The sequence below is a fragment of the Mustela lutreola genome, chromosome 8, assembly GCF_030435805.1.
Source record: "Mustela lutreola isolate mMusLut2 chromosome 8, mMusLut2.pri, whole genome shotgun sequence".
Lineage (NCBI taxonomy): Eukaryota > Metazoa > Chordata > Mammalia > Carnivora > Mustelidae > Mustela > Mustela lutreola.
In genome coordinates, this window is record NC_081297.1 from 98,627,394 (window position 1) to 98,645,457 (window position 18,064).

Genomic DNA, 18,064 nt, shown 5'->3' on the forward strand with positions numbered 1-18,064 from the left:
CTATATGATACAGTTCAGAATACCTTGTTCCTTTCTATGATGAAGTGTTGGAAAATATGTAAGCAAGTTTTTAAGGCTACTAAAGAGCCAAAAGAAAAATACAAGAGCATCTAGAACCATTTGCGTTCCACCCACACTTGATAAACACCTTACCATGTGCCAAAGGTAAAAAATGACGTCTCAAATTTAACAATTTATAAGAATAATTAGATATCATTATAATGGCTCAACTGATTCTTGAGCATCAGAATGATGTGTAAGGGACAAAAAGCCCCAAGACTCACATGGTGCCAACCATCACCAAGTCAGAGTGAGCGTATATTGAACGTGAGGAACCCTCGGGAAATGCTTGTGAATGCACAGTTAAATCAGGACATTTGTTTTTTCGACTGTTCTTCCCAATTCCATAGGTGGACCTGAGCTTCCGTCCAGCACAAAGTCTTCCGGCTTCACATGCCCACCTGCGAGTTTCAGCTTCTCCTCAATCGCTGTGCGCCCTCCGTGCGGTGGACCAAAGTGTGCTGCTCCTGAGGCCTGAAGCAGAGCTGTCCGCAGCCTCGGTGAGTTCCCGGCAATCTTGGGGGTCAGGAAAGGCCACACAAGGGGCTCAGAGCAAGGAGAAATGCCTACCTGAGTAAGATCAGATCTATTAAAATTTTATTTATCTAGGAGTTCATAGGTTTTATCTCCTTCATGGGCCCTTTTTTGATAAGAAATATATTACATTTGAATACATAGATATTTATTTACATAATTTTTATATATGCATACACAAACATGTATATGTATATGTTTTTGTATGTGTATACATATATTAATAAAATCATATACCATTCGAAGCTCCTGAAATCCTAGAGCTTAATCATACTAGTAACAGTCGTCTTCAAGTTAATTTGTTGAAATGTTTGAAAAAGCCTAACAAAAGTGGTGCACTGACTTCAACTAAAACTGATATGAAATATGAAATTTCTGTTTTTATTTCTTTTTTAAGATTTTATTATTTCTTTGACAGACAAGTAGGCAGAGACACAAGCAGAGACAGAGAGAGGAGGAAGCAGGCTCCCCACAGAGCAGAGAGCCTGATGCAGGGCTCTATCCAAGGACCCTGGGATCGTGACCTGAGCCGAAGGCAGAGGCTTTAACCCACTGAGCCACCGAGGTGCCCCAAATTTCTGTTTTTATAAGAATTATATCAAACACTGTATGTCCCAAGATGAACACAATTTCTGAAGGAAGAAACACTGTCTCTGATGAAAAAAATTTGGAAAAATGAATTAATTTCATTTACCAATTGCATTGCTAAATGAAATCCTTTAAAATGTTGGGTGAATAGAAGAAATAGCACAAGGGTGTGGCCAGAGTAGAACAATGAAAAACAACACGAGCTAACAGTAACCTGCTTACATCTTCAGATTTTCTATGAGTTCAGTTGAAATAATCTCTTCCTTAAGGTACTTTTTTTCTCACTATCAAAATTTTACAAAGGGAAATTTATATTTTACTCTCTGAAAAAGAAAGTTATAAGAAAAGACATCTAGGGGCGCCTGGGTGGCTCAGTGGTTTGAGCCTCTGCCTACAGCTCAGGTCATGATCTCAAGGTCCTGGGATTGAGCCCCGCATCAGGCTCTCTGCTCAGTGAGAGCCTGCTTCCCTTCCTCTCTCTCTGCCTGCCTCTCTGCCCCTCTGTGATCTCTTATCAAATAAATAAATAAAATCTTTAAAAAAAAAAGAAAGAAAGAAAGAAAGAAAAGACTCTAACATTTTGGTCCTTCCAAATGGAATTTAATTGAAAATATTAGAATTCTTCTAAAGAAAGTATTAAGTACATTTCAATGGGAATAAGCGGATACATGGGAAAATAATGATGTTTTTATGTTTATATAACATAATTTTTTAGTTCTCGGTGGGGGTTCTAAATTGTAACAATGTTGGCAGATAGATAAGGCAGAATGTCCTTCCTATTGGTTTGTTAATTAAAAAAGTAGAAACTTTTAGGTAGTTAATAGTAGACTTTGGTTAGAACACTAACTCACTAACCCAATCCTCCACAGCCTTGATAATATTTTACTAATGAAACACTTCGCTCCCAATAGCATAAGCCATCCATTCAACACATACTTATTTAGTGTCGGCTGTGTTCTAGGTGTGCCCACTACTTGCTGAAGTGTTGGGGATCTAGTAGTAACCTACTCAAAAGACAAAAAGCCATGCTCTCATGGAACTTATGTTTCCAAAGATGAGATAGATAGTAACACATAATACGCTTTAGAGAAAATAGCAGAGCAGGGAGGTGGGGAATAGTAAGACAGCTACCTCTGAGAGAGCATTTAATTCCATTACCCTATTTACTTGACCAAGCAGTTTTAAACTCCTCTGAATATAACACAGTGCACTATCAGCATTTTTACATCCGTCTTCCCCTTCCCTTTCAAATGAATTTGAAAACATCGTTTCCAGTATTTTATGTACTGTGTGAAGATTTGGAGCATTTTGTTCCCATGAATAATACCTAAGAAAATACTATCCTGCCCTACATATAGGACATACACTTATTCATGTGCCAGTTTAGAACATAAGTTCATTAACTTTGTTACACACTAGGTCAGTTGTGAACCAGAAGGAGAGACAAAGCCATCATTTCGTTCTATCAACCTGAAGTTTTATACTATACTGTTTCAAATACAGCAGACATCAATTTATCTCAATAAAATTTTATTCTAATCCAGTATGGAGTCTAGTGTTTGCCTCTGAACTGTGTAACAAATTATTGTGGTCTTTGAGTACTCAGATGGGAATGTTTAGTTTTGTTTTTTTTTTCTCTTAAAACTCTTAAAAACAGCTTTGAAATCATATCTGTAAATAACTGAAGTGACAGTGGTGCTCAAAGACTGGTGGTGATTATTGTTTTCTCTTTGCATTTAAGAAGAATAAGCCACAAATAAGTTTGTCCTTTTGTCCTTTGCATTTGTACAGGTTTATAACCTGCTACCTGTGAAGGACCTCACCGGTTTCCCTGGGAGCTTGAATCAACAAAAGGAAGATGATAGAGATTGTATCGATCACCAAAATGTCTATATCAACGGGGTCATGTATTCCCCGGTAACAAATACAAATGAAAAAGATATGTATAGCTTCCTACAGGTAAATTCCTTATACACTAGATGATCCGTTCTGAAGATTTACAAAATATTATATGTGAAAAAAGTACTTATTGTAATGCCTTCATGTCATAATTGAAGGTAATAGGACACAGAGAGGTGACCTCTCCAAAATCACTAATAGGTGCAGATCTGCTAATAGCAACAGAGCCAGGGCTAGAATTTTTTGGACTAGTAATCAAGTGTTTTTTTAATTTTTTTAATTCAGTTTTCCTAAAAATCATTGCCTGGTGCTATTTATAAAGGATCATATATATAAAATGTTACTGTTAAAAGAATTTTAACAACAGAATAAAATTACCTCCATATGTATACCAATATCCCTTCTAAAGATATGAACATTGAAAGTTTAGTATTAAGTTAATTGAATTATTTGTGAAATGCAATGAAATATATGCCTGTATATATTTTAGAATACTTACGTGCTGATTAAGTGATAATCTCCTTTACAGGATATGGGCTTAAAAGTGTTCACCAACACAAAGATTCACAAACCCAAAGTATGTGCACAGCCTGAAAACATAGTAGCACACTCAACTCAAAGACTATTGGCTTCTCCAGGTAAAAAAAATAATAAAAGTTAATACATTGAGTCAAATAAAAGAATATTTTAAAAGATAAGATGTGATAAAATTAACAAAAAAGTCCTTGTGATTCAGATACATTAAGGTTCTCACTCAAGATCACAGAGCAATACAAACTCCAAATTTCTGATTGTGTCAAGCCCCCGCATGCTGGAGAGAATATGAGGCAGACTAAGATGTTTTCTGAGAGGTACAGTAACATCGTGTGTCGACTATACTTCCATTTTTAAAAAGAGAGAGAGAGAGAAGGGCAGATAAGCAAAATAATAAAAGAAAGGGTTAATTCTGACTGAGCAATCAAGAAAGTCATTCATAAAAGAATGACTCCCTCTAGTAAATGGAGATGTGGGAATGGGCAAGGTTGAGAAGGAAAGATAATTTCCAGAGAATAAGTATAAACTTATCTGTTGTGAAACAGAAATATTCACAAGTTGGGACTACATTCTCACCAGTTAGATAAGGAAGCCCTTTAATTACCAGAATTAGCAGCCAGTATTCATGTTGAAGTCACATTCATTTGTCAATGAAATGGATTACTTTACTGGTGAATCAGATGATACTTTACATTTATTTCTAGACTGATATCGTCAAATCATGGTGGAATATAGGTTGAGTACATCTAGAGAATGTGTCAAAAATCAAGGAAAGCGTTTGGTGAAAATTAACTGGTTATATGGAATTTAAGTAAATATTATTATATTTTTTATTATTTATAAATAAAAGTCTACCATCCTTTACAGTAGAATTTATAGTAAAATTACATATGTACAAGGTATATATATATATATATATATATATGGGGAGGGTGTGGGGGGCTGTGATATACAAATTTTTTTCAGAGAACTGATTGTTGACTATTTACCAGTACACTATTAACAGAAGGTAAATAGATGAGAAAATCTGACTGACTTTCTGGCACATGTGGAAATAAAGAATTTTTTTAATCCTTGATCCCCCACTCCTATAAACTTTCTCAGAGCCATTGTCTTCATGTTTGGGTATGATGTTTCTTTGATCCCACAGAGGAACACACCAAATGGGAACTAGTCCTGTCCTGCTCCCAACACACTTCCTATCACTTGCCTCTTGAGACAGAGCACAATGACCACAGAGGACTCTTTTTCTACTCCATAGACCATCCTAAGCTCCTTCTGCCTCTAGGGCTCTGCCCTCTGCTTGCGATTCTTTTCTTCCAGCTCACTTAGAACTGACCTAAGACTTCAGGATTCAGCAAAAAGACCACCTCCTCAAAGAAGCTTTCCCTTATCACCCAAGCATCGTCTCCTGGTTCTTGTCTGTTCCATCACCCTATTTATTTCTTTTGTAGCATGTATTATAATCTCTTTATCTGCCGGATTTATTATTTCTGTCTCCCCCCCTCACCCACCATAGTCGTATCTGGATTGCAAAGAGGCAATGAATTTATGGAGATGGCCCTTGTTTCCGAGGCTCCCCCAGAGACTGTGCGAAAGTACTTCCCTGAGACGTGGATCTGGGACTTGGTGGTGTTAGAGTAAGTAACTTTCTTTATATATAAAAGGCAATGATATAGACTTCTCACAAGTTCCCATTTTTAGCCAATTTTTCAATATCCAAGTATCTCTTAGACACATTGCATCAGAGCTAAGAAATTTTGCACACAGTTAATTCTAAGACTTCCAGAAAATAGGAATAAGGAGTAAATATGATCAGGCCCTGCAAAGACTAACACCTATAAGAGATTCTCCAGTGGCCAACAATCATGAGTTAAAAACAGAATCAGTCAGGCCAACTACACACCATTGTAGTAGAACTAAAACTTTAAAAACCCTGCCCTCATTAGAACAGTATTTTAAAGAGTAAAATTTAAGAGCAATCTCAAAATACATATTTGTTTCATAAGAATAGTGTCTATACTAGAAAATGCTATAATTCTGTGTCTATAGGAAATTCTGATAAAGACTAGAATTGAAAACAGATTTGGAAGTAAAGGACTTCTTAAGTTTTCCCACTTTGATGATACTCTCTTTTATTGACATTTCTACTGGGTGCATAAGTCATGACAATAGAATTATTTATAGGGATTCTCTTGCTAGAAAGGATTTCTTTAACTGCTCACTTTCAGTTCTTCACATTGCCATCCTCCCCAGCTCATCAGGAGTGGCCGAAGTGGGAGTAACTGTCCCTGATACCATCACGGACTGGAAGGCAGGGGCCTTCTGCCTGTCCAATGACACTGGACTTGGTCTCTCTCTTCCTGCCTCCTTCCGAGCCTTCCAGCCCTTCTTTGTGGAGCTCACAATGCCCTACTCTGTGATCCGCGGAGAGGCCTTCACACTCAAGGCCACTGTCTTCAACTACCTTCCCAAATGCATGGTGGTAAAGACCTCTCTTTTCTAAATTGAACACAATGTATGGCAGTCAAGTAAATTTAAAATCCTATTCTTTGAAATACTGACAAACTCCTATGTATAACGGGCTCTTACCCGAGGAGGAATACTCTCAGAGATACTCAGATGTGATAGAAGCTATGGTTGCTGAGATTTCCATATACTCGCAACTTCAAACAAGCCTCGGACCCTTGCCCCAACCCCATAAGATTAGGAAGTTTGCACACTATGAAGATTCCTGACATAGTGAACAAAAATCAGTAGGCTTCATTCTCATGTCCTAGATCCAAGTTTTTGACTTGTACATTCCATATATTTAACTTTTATATATCATCATAAAGCTTAATTAGATTAAACCTTACTTTGAAAGTTACTTTTGAGCATCTTACCTCTGCTGAACCCATAACAGTTTATAAATCTTGAACACTCTTGCTGGGAGAGCTGAGGGAATGTTCAAGATCCCAGGCCAAAGAAGTAGAAGTTCCACAGGCAGAGGCATTCTACTTTTCCTGACCTCTTGTGTCACCCCACAAAAGAGCAGATTATTTGTATTAAAATACAAAGATTTCAATGTCAGATCCACTGTTAGGTAGTCAGTTTATATTTAGATCAGTTTCAATATTAGGCAACTTAATATCTAAGCAGTCCCCCAATATGCTTTGTTTCAAACCATTCTACCTTTGGTTCCCTTCTCCCTCTAATCTGTCTCTTTGTCTCTGTGGTTTCAGGTTAGTGTGCACCTACACCTGAATTCTGCATTCCTAGTCCAGGAGAAGGAACAGGCACCTCACTGCATCTGTAGCCGGCAAACCATGTCCTGGGCAATAAGGCCAAAGGTGTTAGGTGAGTAATAGTCTCCTAGAGGCAATTCTCTACTCAAGAATTGTATATATCAGTTGGATCCTTACATCTAGTGCTACTTCCCTCAGGCAAAGACCATGCCCCTCACACACACACACATCACCCCTGTTGCCACTGCCTTGTAGATACTTTTTCCTTTGTCTTTTATTCTAGGATGTCTAGAAGACTATCCCCTCCCTTCGCTTGCCTCCATCTATCTCTGCCTTGTATTCTCAGGGTCACTAGCCTCTAGTTGATGCTGCTTCCATTCCTGCTCCTGTGTTTTCATAAAACACACACCAAAAAAAGCTTATAAGGATTGAGCACTCATAAATCTTGAGGTTTGGAGGCATGGCAAAAGAAGGAGATGGTACTCATCAGTATTGCCCCTTTTTTAGGAAATGTGAATTTCACCGTGAGTGCAGAGGCACTGGCATATCAAGAGATATGTGGGAATGATGTGGCGGTGGTCCCTGAATATGGCAAGAAGGACACCATTATTAAGTCCTTGCTGGTGGAAGTAAGTAAGCCTACCCATTTGATAGGTCACCATGAGCCAATAAAAACAATGGTGCGTTGAAGGTTCCAAGTTTTAGGTAAGAAGGGCTAAATAATACATAAGCACAGAATATTTCACAATAGTCTCTCCTCTCTCTATCTCTCAGTCTCTATCTTTCTTTCTCTCTTGATACTTACATAATTTTTCCTCATTTTCTACTCTATCAACCTATCTCCTTCATATTGCTTATACTTATCGATTCTTTATGTAATACATTTGGAAGTCAGCTCCAATTCTTCTCTTCCTGATCAGGAAATTGGTGGTTCCACTATCAACATAATTGTCCATTCTCACCTCTACCTTTCTTTCTTTCCACCTATAGCCTGAAGGACTAGAGAAGGAAGCAACATTTAATTCCCTGCTCTGCCCATCAGGTAAGAGTCATTCATCATAATTAAAATAGCATTGACTAAAGTTTCTATAATATTTAAAGTTCAGAGAATCCTCTATCTTATTCCTACACCTCCTTATGAGCTAAGACCCAAAGAACCATTGACCCATTTGATAAATGAGGGAAGCAGTTCTTAGAGAAACCACATAATTTAATCAGGAGACTATTCCTAGCCCATGCTTTCCAAATTTTTATCTGTTATAGCACCTGTACAAACACTCAAATGCCCTTCCATGTATGACGTGGTTACATAGAAAGTGAGTAGAATCAAATGAATATTGCCAATGTTTCCTTGATTATTTAGTTACATACCATATGGGTAGCCAAATTCAAGCCACCTCAATATTGAGTTTTGCATAGGCAAGAGCATTTGATAATGGGACCATGCTGTGTCCTAAAGAAAGAATTGTCTCAGCCTATACCATTATTGTCATATCAATATTTGTTTGATGCCAATCTTGTACCTAATGTTCTATCAGTCTTTGGAGAAGATACTAAAGAAACTCACAGCAGAAGATATATTTATTTTGGTGGAAAGTGTTCTAGTCCAAACAAAAACACAGAATGTTGATACACTAAGAAAGTTAATCAGCACAATATGTTCTCACCTCAAACAATGTCAAATCAATATCATATATCTTTTTTTTTTGCCTTTCTCTTCGGTTTATATAATATTCAGTTTATATAATATTTATATATATATATATATCTCTTCTGTTTGTATAATGAACATTTCTGTTTATTATGCTTATTATACTCTCAAGACTGCAAATATATAAAATATGTTCTAAAAACATAATTGCCTGGTTGTTTAGCCTTATTTCTACATTTAAGTAAATTTGCCACCAAATCCTTTTATCTTGGTACGACTTCCATCACTGAGCTCTTTTTATTTATTTCTTGTGTATCTAGGGATAATCATCAAGTAGTTTTATTAAAATTAACTTAATTGCCCATGTAATATAAAAATACATTCTCCTTTACAAGATTAAACAAAACTTCAGGAGCGCCTGGGTGGCTCAGTGGGTTAAGCCTCTGCCTTCGGCTCAGGTCATGATCTCAGCGTCCTGGGATCCAGCCCCACATCGGGCTCTCTGCTCAGCAGTGAGCCTACTTCCCCCTCTCTCTTCCTGCCTCTCTGCCTACTTGTGATCTCTCTCTCTCTGTCAAATAAATAAATAAAATCTTTCCAAAAAAAACTTCATATTAAAGGGAAACTTTGTCAATACTTTAATGATCATCCATGTATGTTTAGAAATAATATGCACATGAATTTGTTTATATATATGTGATTTTTATAAATGGTATATGTTCCATTCTATAACTAACATTTTATAACTTTTTACTGAGCAACCTGTTCTAGAAATCTAGCCATATTAAATTATAGAACTAGGTAATCTTTTTTAGTCCCTTTTAATTCCGTACTATCAATATATCATGGTTCTGATTGTTTTTTAGCTATTGCTCAATTTTTTTAACTATTTGCCAGAATGAATGAATGAATGAATGAATGCCTCCTTATAAACACATGAAAATATATTTAAGGTAGATACCAAAATGTGAAATTCCTAAGAGGGAACATATATATTCTTAAATTTTAATAGAACTTAAAAACCTTTCCTTTATTACCGAAATGTGTTACTATTCCCACCAGTTTATATTGTCCTGCACAATCACCATCATCTTTAACCATCAGAGTTTTCAGTTTTCCTGAAAAATAGTGTTGTTTCAATCTTAATTTCTATACTCACAAGTGATTATGAGCTTATTTTTACATATTCATGAATGACTTCAGATCCTTTGACCATTCAGGTTCTAGTGATTTGTCTTTTTTTCTGCTTCATCTGTATTACATTGATTCTTTATTGAATAAGTTGCAAATTTTTTTGCTTGGCAATTTGTCTTTTACCTTTGTTTATGGCATCTGTTTTCTTATTTTTTTGAATGAATGAATTTATTTAACATATAAATAATACATACATAAGTATGTATTACATTTCTATCTCTTACTATATTTTTATGTGATAAGAACACTTAATGTGAGATCTATCTTATTAATAAGTTTTTTTTAATAAATATTTTTCTTTATTTATTTGACAGATAGAGATCACAAGTAGGCAGAGAGGCAGGCAGAGAGAGAGAGGGAAGTGGGCTCTCTGCCCAATGTAGGGCTAGATCCCAGGACCCTGAGATTACAACCTGAGCCAAAGGCAGAGGCTTAACCCACAGAGCCACCCAGGCGCCCCTTATTAACAAGTTTTTAAGTGTACAGTATATTGTTAATAGTAGGCACTGTTCTAGAATGTATGTTGGTACAACCACTCTGGAAAACAAGATGGAAGTGCCTCAAAAAATTAAAAATGAGCTACCCTATGACCCAGCAATTGCACTACTGGGTATTTACCCCAAAGATATAAATTACATGATCCAAAGGGGAATAAGCCCCCCAATGTTTAGAGCAGCAGTGTCCACAATAGCCAAACTATGGAACGAGCCCAGATGTCCATCAACAGATGAATGGATAAAAAAAGATGTGGTGTATATATATATATATATATATATATATATGTATAATGGAATATTACTTGGCCATTAAAAAAATTAAATCTCACCATTTGTGACAATGCGGATGGAACTAAAAGGTAGTATGCTAAGCAAAACAAATCAGTCAGAGAAAAGCAATTATCATGTGATCTCACTGATATGTAGAATTTAAGAAACAAAAGAGAGGATCATAGAGGAAGGGAGGGAAAAATAAAATAAGACAAAATGGGATAGGGAGACAAACCATGAGAGACTTAACTAGAGGAAACAGGGGTGCCTGGGTGGTTTAGTGAGTTAAGCGTCTACCTTCAGCTCAAGTCATGGTCCCAGGTCCTGAAATCAAACCCCACATCGCAGTCCCTGCTCAGTGGGGAGTCTGCTTCTCTCTCTCCCTTTGCCCCCTCCCCTGCTTGTGCTGTCTTAAAATCTTGAAGAAAAAAAAAACTGCAGGAAGCCAACTTAGGGTTCCTGGAAGGGAGGGGGATGGGAGGATGGGAGAATTGGGTGATGGGCATTAAGGAGGGCACGTGGTAGAATGAGCCCTGGGTGTTATATAAATATGACTGATGAAACTGAGCTCTGCTTCTGAAACTAATAATGCACTATATGTTAATCAATTGAATTTAAATTAAATAGTAGGCACTGTTCTCTACAACATAATCCTCTTGCATAACTGAAATTTTGTACCTTTTTTTTTTGAATTTTGTACTCTTTGACAAAAGTTTCAATATTAATTTCATGAGGAAGGGAGGCAGCATGAAAATAAATACTAAATTTTCTTTCATCATCCTGAAATTTACCAGTACTAAAACGGCGGTACATATATGCCTGTCACCAGCAATTATTTTATTTTCAGTGAGTCAAACATTGTTCATCTTCAACCCCCCCACACACTCTCACATCTTCCACAAAAATACTATCTTCATATCTGGTGAAATTTAGTGGCAGTGAGGACAGAGCATTATTATAGAATTCAGAAACTTTCAGAGATTTTTTTCTTTGCTTGTGTATACATTAGGGTTTTTTTCATTACACTGTTGAATAAAGAGGTTAGAGATGAACACTAAAGAGATCATCTTGTGATAACGATCTCATGCTAGCCACAGGATGACCACAACAGAGTCACAACATCATGGACACTTCTCAATCTGTAGCCTTCTTTTGGAATGTACTCTACATATGGGGGGAAAAAAGGGATGAGGAAGGAGAATTTCTGGAAATCTCAGTTTCCCATTCGTACACATTTAAGATAAATACACACACACACACACACACACACATATGTGCATATGTATATATATATTTTTTTAAACAAGCATATTAAAAGAGTGACAACTTTTCAGAAGTTTAAGTGTAAGGCACAGTTCTGGCTTCTGGGTTTGGAGCTCTTCAAGACATACATGTCAGAAATAATTTCCATTATTTCTCTAGGTGCTGAGGTATCTGAACAATTATCTTTGAAGTTGCCAGAGAATGTAGTAGAAGACTCTGCTCGAGCCTTCACCTTCGTACTGGGTAAGCTCCAGCCCTAGTGAGTTATTCTGCTCTATTGATAGTTTTTCCTTTTTCCTTTTCCATAAATACTCGAAATCACAATTGTAATATTAACTTGGTTTTTCCCTCTTTCTCTGGACTTGTGTATTGTTCCCAATCATACTTCTGTCCCTGGACAGCTCACCCTTACTAAAAATATTTATTTTTTAATCTTCCTAAAATTATTCATTTCCTCTTAATGATTCACATAGATTATAATCTATAAGCTTTATCACATCCCATCTCTCTCACTCTCTAGGAGACATACTGGGCTCTGCCATGAAAAACATACAAAATCTCCTCCGAATGCCCTATGGCTGCGGAGAACAGAATATGGTCCTCTTCGCTCCCAACATCCATGTTCTGGATTATCTAAATAAAACCCAACAGCTGACTCCAGAAGTCATGTCCAAAGCCATTGGCTACCTCAATACTGGTGAGTGATTAAATGAGTGAAGACTTCACAGTGTCATTTTAACAATAGATTGGATTTCCTAATAGGCTTGAGTTACTTATCAAGTCTATGATATGTTAGCGAATCATAGTATCATAGTTACTATGATAGGAAGGACAGTTAATTTTAAGATTATCCAGGGTCCAGCCTCTAATAAATGTTTAAAATGCAGAACCTTGTAACATAGGACAGCACAATTTAAGAAATATCACAAAGAGAAACCAAAGCATTTTAGTAATTTCTCTGGCCGCAGCATACACACTCTGTCATATTGTTTCATTAACCTTCCGTTTCAGGTTACCAGAGGCAGCTGAATTACAGGCACCGTGATGGCTCCTATAGCACCTTTGGGGAGAAATATGGCAGGAATGAGGGCAACACCTGGTAAGTGATTGACAGTTCTTTGAGGTCCTATTTTTTTACCAGCTCTTTACATATATTATCACAATTACATTCACAGTAACCTTATCAGATATGTATTATTAAACCTCTAGAGCATGAGCATAGGGAGAAGGAGAAGCAGGCTTTCTGCTGAGCAGGGAGCCCTAGTTGGTTATACTTGACAAATATAGCAGGGTAACAAGCGGAAAAGCTGACATTCAACTATATGTTAGATTTGTCCCCCAAATTCATCCAGTCAGTAATAATCAAGGTATTCTTTCTAAAACAGCTAGTTTTTTAAGAGGAAGAGCACACGAGCAGGGGGAGGGACAGAGGGAGAGAATCTTAAGCAGCCTCTGTACTCAGCACAGACTCCGACGTGGGGCTCGATCTCATGATTCTGAAATCCTGACTTGAGCCAAAAATCAAGTCAGACAATTAATTTCAGGTGGTTAACTGACTGAGCCACCCCGACACCCAGAAACAGCTATTTTTTAAATGGTTACTTTTTTTCTAGAATAGCTCCCATAGCCATGAGTTTTTTAATATATGGCCAATGACCATATCCTCTAACTTCTAGATAAACCATGTTCACTTCAGCTTTTAATGTTTTTAGATCACAGTCATCTTGACTGTGAATAAATTCACTCATAGGAAGAAAGAAAAGAGGAGAACCCAGTGACAAGCAACATTGTTTTAAAATCCCTAAAGCATGGAATTGAGCCACTGGGTGGCTCAGTCAGATAAGCACCTGACTCTTAATCTCTTAATCTCAGCTCAGGTCTTGATCTCAGGGTCACAAATTCAAGCCCTGTGCTGGGCAATAAGGTGGGTGTACAGCCTACTTAAAAATAAATGGATAAATAAAATCCCAAAGGCAGACCAAAGCAGTTTGAAGTTACTCAATCTTTTTTTTTTATTCTTTTTTTTATTCAATCTTGTAAGTAAGGAGATTCTGCCATCTACAGAAGGAAATCTCAAAAGAGAAGAAAGCCTTACTCAAATAAGTTAAAACAAGTAACATCAGAAGTTCTTATGGGGTGGCTCAGTGGGTTAAAGCCTCTGCCTTTAGCTCAGGTCACGATCTCAGGGTCCTGGGATCAAGCCCCGCATCAGGCTCTCTGCTCAACAGGGAGACTGCTTCCCCCTCTCTCTCTGCCTGCCTCTCTGCCTACTTGAGATCTGTCAAATAAATAAATAAAACTTTAAAAAAAAGAAGAAGAAGTTCTTAGACTCTCTGTAGCAATGAGAAAATGAGTCAGCAAGGAAATACTAGATGTAGCCAACAAATCAAGCAGTCTAAAGGCGATGTGAGTTCTAAATACACAGAAAAAGTTGTCAGGTGACTCACATCAATGTAAGCAGTGTCATAGGAAGCTTTTTCTGTGCCACAGTTATAAAACTATTGTAACAACATAAATATCATCTCCTCTGCCCTGCTCAGGCTCACCGCCTTTGTAATGAAGACTTTTGCCCAGGCTCAAAACTACGTCTTTATCGAGAAATTACACATCACCCAAGCCCTCATCTGGCTCTCCCAAAAGCAGAAGGACAATGGTTGTTTCAGGAGTTCCGGGTCTCTGCTCAACAATGCCATTAAGGTGAGGTGTTCTCACATTCGTTTTGTTTTTGTTTTTGTTTTTGTTTTTTCTAATAAGATTTTATTTATTTATTTGGGAGAGAGAGAGCGAGAGAGCACGAGCAGGGGGAGCAGCATAGGAAGAAGGAGAAACAGGCTTTCTTCTGAGCAGGGAGTCCGATGTGAGACTCCATCCCAGGACCCTGAGATCATGACCTGAGTCGAAGGCAGACACTTAACAGATTGAGCCACTAATTCCAAGGCGCCCTTGGAATTAGTTTTGATTTGTCCATTTATGATGTCCACAAGGATGAGAGAAGGTAATAATATAGGAATATTTTAGCAAAGGTAACTAACTAACTAAAAACTAAATAAATGAAACCTGGATAGTACCAAGAAAGAGGGGATGGGACTTAGCTTGATTGTGGTAACTGGCCCCATGGGGAGGAATCTGAATCGGGATAAATTCCAGGACACAGCAGAAGGCAAAGAGCTGGTGAAGAGCGTGCTCAGAAGTTAAATTACTCTGATCTCTCCCTCTGACTCTCACTTACAGGGTGGAGTGGAAGACGAAGTGACCCTCTCTGCCTACATCACCATTGCCCTTCTGGAGATTCCTCTCCCTGCCACTGTAGGTACCACCCCCTCCCCTGCATAGTTCTAGATGCAGTGACATCGCTGCCCTGCTGTCAGAACCAGCCCTCTGCTCAAAGTCCAGTGTCCGCTCTCCTTTTATGCCTGGGATGGTGCTTCCCAGATCAGCAGAAAATTTGGACAATCCACTAAGAAAGATTGACACCATCCCAGAGATGCTATTTCTCCCGTATGAACCTCCAACTGCTGCCATATACACACCCAAAATGAATTCTAAAAATATGGCCTGTGTTCCTGACTGATGAATGTCATGATAACATGAAGATACTTTTCTCTCCATCCACAAGAATGAGAATAGATGAACACATGCATTTGGAAATTGACCTGTGCTTTCTTGGTTCCCTCCTTGTTCCCCACCCCAGCACCCCGTTGTCCGCAATGCCCTGTTCTGCCTGGAGTCAGCCTGGAAGTCAGCAAAGGAAGGACCCCATGGAAAGCATGTCTACACCAAGGCACTGTTGGCCTACGCTTTCGCCCTGGCAGGTAACCAGGAGAAGAGGAGAGACGTACTCAGCTCCCTTCATGAGGAAGCCGTGAAGGAAGGTGAGCGCACATCTGTGGTCCTCTCCCTGCCCCCATTCTCTGTGTCAAGAACCGTACAGCAGAACCCCCACACCTACATCCTGTGACCCCTTTCCCCTGGCTTCACTATATCATTATATTACTATATTATTTATATCACTGTAAAATCTGGGTTCTCTTAAGCAAGTCACACATCAAAAAATAAGAGGCAGTGTAGTGTAGTAGTGAGACACCCAGCCTCTAGAGACTAGCTCCAAAGCGTCTTCTCCTACGAGGCCTTGGACAACTCACTCACCATGTCTGTGTTTCAGTTCCTGCAATGATAAAATGCGGATAATAGTCTTTACCTCATAGGGTTCTGTCAATATTAAATGAATGAATACAAGCAAAGCACTTAGTAAATAATATGGTACAAGTAAGTGCTGTGACAGGATTACCTATTGTGATTTTAATAGTCATTCTTTTTTTTTTAAGTTTTTACTTACTATTTGACAGATAGAGATCACAAGTAGGCAGAGAGGCAGGCAGAGAGAGAGGAGGAAGCAGGCCCCCTGCTGAGCAGAGAGCGGATGCGGGGCTTGATCCCAGGACCGCGTGATCATGACCTGAGCTGAAGGCAGAGGCTTTAACCCACTGAGCCACCCAGGTGCCCCTTTAATAGCCATTCTTAAGATACACCCAGTCCTTTCCTGGTGCATCATACCTTCTTAAACATAAGAAAAGAGTGAAGGAAGTCACCTCACAAATAAATTATGGTATTTTATGCTCATATCAAAAGTCTGATAATGTTCACACGATATTTCTATGTGTGCGGTGGTCTATATGAGGGGTCAAAGAAATAGAAAGTAAAAACGCAAATAATATTTTATCCAGTAAAACATATTTTACCTTTCACCCTTGACAGTGCCATTAATTGCTTATCCTTAAACTGTATTGGGAATATTTCAGATATGTAAACCACTTTATACTTTCCTCCCAGTTTAAGAAACACGAAATGACCAGTGCAGGAAAAATTCCCTGTGTACCAATCCCACCCCAAAAGGTAACCATTATCCTGAATTTGTCCTTATAATTTCCCTGGGTTTCTTTATTTTTCCTACATACCTATTTCTAAACAATATTTGGAATTTTTATGTGTTCCTCATCTTTACATAAAGGTATCACACTTTTGAGTATTTCTGCATCTTGTTTTCTTGCCTGTTTGTCTGCCTTTTGTTTTTGACATTGAACCTTGGGGGAAGAGGAGGCCCCATATGAGTGCCTGTGGCTCTAATGCATTGTTTTCACTGCCACATAATATCTCACGATATATACATAGGTCATGATTTATAGTAAGGAGTCTCTCCCTCATGGACGTTTTCTTGTTTCTTATTTGTGGCTATTACAAACCACGCTGCAATGAACACTCACAAACATGCCTCCTTGTACCTGTGTGAGTTTCTCTGAGCTACACTTCCAAGAAATGAATTGCTGATTAGCAAGCTTAGCACATCTTCCTCTTTGCTGGATATTCCCAAATTGCTCTCCAAAGAGCAGTTTCCTTCCCAAGGCAGCGTAAATCAGTTCCTATTATTTTCCATCTTCATTAGCCTTTGGTATTTTAAGGATTATGTACTTTTTCTGGCCTAAGGAGTATGAACTCTATTATCTCATAACATCTGTGATCCTCACAAGAAACTTCTATAGAAAAATTTGTAGAGCGGCACCTGGGTGTCTCAGTGGGTTAAACCTCTGCCTTCGGCTCAGGTCATGATCTCAGGGTCCTGGGATCGAGCCCCACATCGGGCTCTCTGCTCAGTGGGGAGCCTGCTTCCTCCTCTCTCTCTGCCTGCCTCTGGCTACCTGTGACCTCTCTCTGTCAAATAAATAACTTTTTTTAAAGAATTTTTTAAAAAATTTAAAAAAGAAAAATTTATAGAAAAATGAACAAAGCCTAGATAAGGTCTGATTAACATCAAAAAGAGGAAATCCCCACAGCTGGTGAGGGATCTTGCTCTGCTCTTTCTCCCCGACAACCCAACCACGGCAACTTTATGGAAACTGACGGCTGTGGGCTTCTGACTCCAGCAACATGTCTGCCTTCAACTAACTGAAACAAACCAAGTTCAGATTTACACAGAAGGAAAAGCGTCTAGATACGGTTAAGAGTGTACTCCTCACTTCAGCTCTGCCTTAGGCATTTTCACTTCACTTCAATAAGAATAGGTAGTCTTAAATCTCTTCTTCTCATTTCCAGAGGGTTCTGTCCATTGGGAGCGACCTCAGAAACCCAGGGAACCAGTGGGGCATTTTTACAAACCTCCGGCTCCCTCAGCTGAGGTGGAGATGACATCCTATGTGCTCCTGGCTTACCTCACAGCCCAGCCTGCCCCGACCTCAGAGGAGCTGACTTCTGCCTCGCACATCGTGAAGTGGATCACAAAGCAACAGAATTCCCACGGGGGCTTCTCCTCCACCCAGGTCTGTGTTTCCCAGAACCTTTCACTTCACCTTTAG

The 18,064-nt window shown here is 38.6% G+C and overlaps 2 protein-coding genes across 12 annotated transcripts in view; one reads left to right on the forward strand and one right to left on the reverse strand.

Moving 5' to 3' along the window:
• Positions 1 to 18,064, reverse strand: part of KLRG1 (killer cell lectin like receptor G1) — a 341,170-nt gene that overhangs the window by 234,647 nt on the left and 88,459 nt on the right. The window lies entirely within an intron of this gene.
• LOC131839080 (alpha-2-macroglobulin-like) overlaps positions 1 to 18,064 on the forward strand; it is a 41,364-nt gene that overhangs the window by 16,071 nt on the left and 7,229 nt on the right. For both annotated transcript variants that reach the window (XM_059186180.1, XM_059186182.1), the window contains exons 15-29: positions 411 to 560; positions 2,974 to 3,141; positions 3,611 to 3,719; positions 5,135 to 5,255; positions 5,872 to 6,100; positions 6,840 to 6,954; positions 7,350 to 7,471; positions 7,833 to 7,884; positions 11,877 to 11,960; positions 12,238 to 12,414; positions 12,729 to 12,816; positions 14,258 to 14,414; positions 14,949 to 15,023; positions 15,409 to 15,589; positions 17,805 to 18,028. In XM_059186180.1, coding sequence (XP_059042163.1) covers positions 411 to 560; positions 2,974 to 3,141; positions 3,611 to 3,719; positions 5,135 to 5,255; positions 5,872 to 6,100; positions 6,840 to 6,954; positions 7,350 to 7,471; positions 7,833 to 7,884; positions 11,877 to 11,960; positions 12,238 to 12,414; positions 12,729 to 12,816; positions 14,258 to 14,414; positions 14,949 to 15,023; positions 15,409 to 15,589; positions 17,805 to 18,028 — 2,052 coding nt within the window. The remainder of the gene's footprint in view (positions 1 to 410; positions 561 to 2,973; positions 3,142 to 3,610; positions 3,720 to 5,134; positions 5,256 to 5,871; positions 6,101 to 6,839; positions 6,955 to 7,349; positions 7,472 to 7,832; positions 7,885 to 11,876; positions 11,961 to 12,237; positions 12,415 to 12,728; positions 12,817 to 14,257; positions 14,415 to 14,948; positions 15,024 to 15,408; positions 15,590 to 17,804; positions 18,029 to 18,064) is intronic.